Raw genomic sequence first — 3,853 nt, 5'->3', positions numbered from 1 at the left:
TTTCACATGTGACTGAGAAATAAATTTATTGGTCTAAATAAATCAAGAGACAACTAGAAAGTATGGCAAACCCGCTTCAACCCAAACAAAAGCAGTATTAATACATAAAAAATAATAGCAAAAAGATGGGGATTTCAGGCCCCTTCATGGTCAATGTCTCAAGTCTCCACATTGAATTGAGATAAAGTAATAAAAAGGTTAAAAAAAGGATAAAGGAAAAGGAAAAGAAAGAAAGCATTTCCAGAGAGGCATTTATCCAGTGTATGGTATTTCTCTTTAAACCTCTTTCCTTTCCCGTGGATGATCAGAAGCATTTCCTGTGCACAATAGATGGCCCAGACTCATCGTACTCTCCCTTTGAAATCCACATCTGCAGTAAAAGAGGAAAAAATTCACCTAATCAGATAACTGCCAATTGCCTTCTGTGGCTTAAGTATGTTGTTTTTTCCCTTATTTGTGTGGTTTACGTATGATTTTAACATGCATTTGTATGTCTAATGCCATTAGTGAAGCCAATACCTGTTGGAAAGTGCTGAGAGATGCCAAGATGGAACCCCCAATCCAAACGCTGTACTTCCTCTCAGGTGGAGCAACAACCTTGATCTTCATGCTGCTGGGTGCTAATGCTGTTATTTCCTTGCTCATCCTATCAGCTATGCCTGGGAACATGGTGGAGCCACCACTGAGGACAATGTTGCCATAAAGATCCTTCCTAATATCCACGTCGCACTTCATGATAGAGTTGTATGTCGTCTCGTGAATGCCAGCAGCTTCCATACCAATCATGGACGGCTGGAAGAGAACCTCAGGGCATCGGAAACGCTCAGCACCAATGGTGATCACCTGCCCATCAGGCAGTTCATAGCTCTTCTCTACAGATGAGCTTGTCTTGGCTGTCTCTAGCTCTTGCTCATAGTCAAGAGCAATGTAAGCGAGCTTCTCCTTCATATCCCTCACAATTTCACGCTCAGCAGTGGTGGTGAAGGAGTATCCACGCTCAGTCAAGATTTTCATCAGTGCATCCGTCAGGTCACGGCCTGCAAGGTCAAGACGCAGGATGGCATGTGGGAGGGCATAACCTTCGTAGATGGGAACAGTGTGACTGACACCATCTCCAGAGTCCAAGACGATACCTATGACCATGCAAGCATCCACATGTTACCATAACAAGCTGTTAAAATTCCATACTAATATGAGAATCTACAACTTTTTGTCTGAAACTATATATTCCAAGTCCAATAATCAAGAAAATAAAACCCAATAAATTTCCTTACCAGTTGTACGACCACTGGCATAAAGGGAAAGAACAGCCTGAATAGCAACATACATCGCAGGAGTGTTGAACGTCTCAAACATGATTTGTGTCATCTTCTCACGGTTAGCCTTTGGGTTGAGAGGTGCTTCAGTGAGGAGAACTGGGTGCTCTTCCGGGGCCACACGGAGCTCATTGTAGAAGGTGTGATGCCAGATCTTCTCCATGTCATCCCAATTGTTCACAATACCATGCTCAATTGGATATTTCAAAGTTAAGATACCACGCTTAGACTGAGCTTCATCCCCAACATAGGCGTCTTTCTGGCCCATACCAACCATCACACCAGTGTGGCGAGGCCGGCCTACAATGCTGGGAAAAACAGCCCTTGGAGCATCATCTCCAGCAAATCCAGCCTGAAAAATAAAGGTTTTTTTAGAAGAATCAACACATAAATTCCTAACTCGTAAACATAAAAGCCAACTGTCATTAAATACACCTTCCTTGAGAAGCAGATATTGCCAAACATAGAATCTAGATACTAGAATTACAATAAATCCCGGTTTGGGTACCTTGACCATTCCTGTCCCATTGTCACAGACGAGAGGTTGAATATCTTCACCATCTGCCATATTCTATTACCTGCTTTTGAGTCACCAAAAGACACCAAATTTAGATTAAAACAATTAAAGAAACTTGGAGACAATGGCATCCATTCGTCATTGTTACACCAGCTTGATTAAATTACCAAGAAGTATTGACCCAATTAACCTTTCAAAATCATAAGGAGACCAAGGCCCAATAGATAACCCATGGTAATCAGTTCCACTTCTTTGCCCACCAACATTACTTGATTTCTCTTCATTTAACAATTAATAAACTTATGGTTATTCATTTAGAGGTGCTCACCAACATATATGATTTTGTTTTTCAAAACAAAAATAACTACCATATCTATAAAAACAATATGATTTTGCCGATATCACAGTTGCTTTTGTTTTGAAAGAGAATCATACATATTGGCAAATGCCCCGTTAATCAACCGGAAGATGCATTTCTTTTATGTAAGCGATCAGAAGATGAAGATCATCATATAAAATTGTGGGCACTAGTCAAGAAACATGTATATGTAGGCCAGTGGAGGGTGAGATGCATCAAAAGTATACAAATTCCAATAACTTATAGTTACCAGGTTACTGAAGGGATAATTGATAAGGGAACCCATATATTTTATCTTGTTAACGCAATTTCTGTGTAACAATCTGAAACTAATAACAAACAGTTGTTCAGTGGTTTCAAAACAATAAGAATCAACTCTAAAAGAGACAAAATAGAAAAGCTTGACATCTAAGGTTTTTTTTCTTTTTTTGAAGAAATTAACGATTTCATTAAAAAAGTTATTATAAGAATGGGCATGAGTGTATGTAGAGAACTGTGAGAGTTGGAACAATTTCCCTTTAAAAGCAAATATGCGGTAATCACGTCAAGTATTTATAAAATTAAAAGGGGAAAAGCCAAATAAACTTTATCAATTGTTCAAATTAGATGCTTTTTATCTCAAATTGAAAGATATTCAAGCACATTTTTCCATGAGCAGTTGATCTCATCACCTATTGATTACCAAAAAATCTTCTATCTTTAAAGTGGTAGTACATAACCAAGAATGCATTTCAGGCTACAAGATTTAACCATCTAGCTCTCTAGTGCAATATCACAGTCAAATCATACGCTAGCAAAGAGGATAAAAAAAAGGAAACGCACTAACTATCAAATAAAAAACGCAGATTAACGAGAGATAGAAAAGGTTCAATTTCTCTCAACAAAAGTCAAGTGGGAGAAGAAACGAGGTCAGGGCAACAACATAAAACATAGACAAATCCGATTAACACCAGGAAATAAAGGTCAGGAACACACTACCAGCAGCATTTTAACAATTATGGGGAGGGTATGACGGATGAAATAAATTGACAGATCAACATGAACAGAATGGAATTGAAATGCAAGAACGATGTTAACCGGGAGAAAGAAACGAGTTAACCAGATTTTATTACTGACCAATCTAATGATCAGGCAAATGCAGATCCAACACGATAGCCAACGGAAAAGGTTTTCGAGAATTACATAATATGCGCCAATGCAGCTAAAATATAAGAAGTCTTAAAAGAGCCCGGATCATAAAAACCTATAAAAGCCCCCAAATTCTGTTGCTAATTCTTATTGAAAAGAAACACGGATATAAAAATAAGGATTTGAAAATCAAATTCGGAAAAAAATGAACACGAGAACAGTCACATTAGTTTCTTCAATTAGATTATTCAGATAACAAGAATGCGGACCCGTGTTAGCAACTGATTGAAATGTTCTCCTAACGATCGATCCACTAACACTCCGCCAAAGATTGAATCAGAAAAAAAATGAATTACCTTTGGAATCCTGGAAACCTGGTTCGTAAGAGACTCCGAAACCCTTTCTCCTCTCCTCTCCTCTCTCTCTCTCTCTCTCTGACTCGATCACTCTGTCCCCGTTAGGCGTTAACGACCTCTGAATCACACAGACACAGCTGCCCGCCCTTATATGTTTAAAAAGGAAACTGGTCCAAAT

General features: G+C 38.7%; 1 protein-coding gene across 1 annotated transcript; it reads right to left on the bottom strand.

Annotated features, from left to right (window-relative positions):
• On the bottom strand, positions 1–3,853 carry LOC104597770 (actin-like). Its single transcript, XM_088891296.1, has 5 exons — positions 3,676–3,853; positions 1,825–1,894; positions 1,275–1,668; positions 520–1,133; positions 1–370 (listed from the first exon to the last, which is right to left on the bottom strand). Exons 2-5 carry the CDS (start codon positions 1,882–1,884, stop codon positions 305–307), a joined length of 1,134 nt encoding a protein of 377 aa, XP_088747422.1. The 5' UTR covers positions 1,885–1,894; positions 3,676–3,853; the 3' UTR covers positions 1–304.

The sequence above is a fragment of the Nelumbo nucifera genome, chromosome 7 (assembly GCF_055504915.1).
Source record: "Nelumbo nucifera cultivar China Antique chromosome 7, China Antique-T2T, whole genome shotgun sequence".
Taxonomy (NCBI): Eukaryota; Viridiplantae; Streptophyta; class Magnoliopsida; order Proteales; family Nelumbonaceae; genus Nelumbo; species Nelumbo nucifera.
This window is presented reverse-complemented; position numbering and strand designations above follow the sequence as displayed.

Excerpts from the sequence above, each read along its gene's own strand:
- LOC104597770 (XM_088891296.1), bottom strand. The coding sequence starts at position 1,884 with ATGGCAGATGGTGAAGATATTCAACCTCTCGTCTGTGACAATGGGACA. Across the intron at positions 1,669-1,824 it reads ATGGGACAGGAATGGTCAAG|GCTGGATTTGCTGGAGATGA; the intron begins GTACCCAAACCG and ends TTTATTTTTCAG. Across the intron at positions 1,134-1,274 it reads TGCCAGTGGTCGTACAACTG|GTATCGTCTTGGACTCTGGA; the intron begins GTAAGGAAATTT and ends GCATGGTCATAG.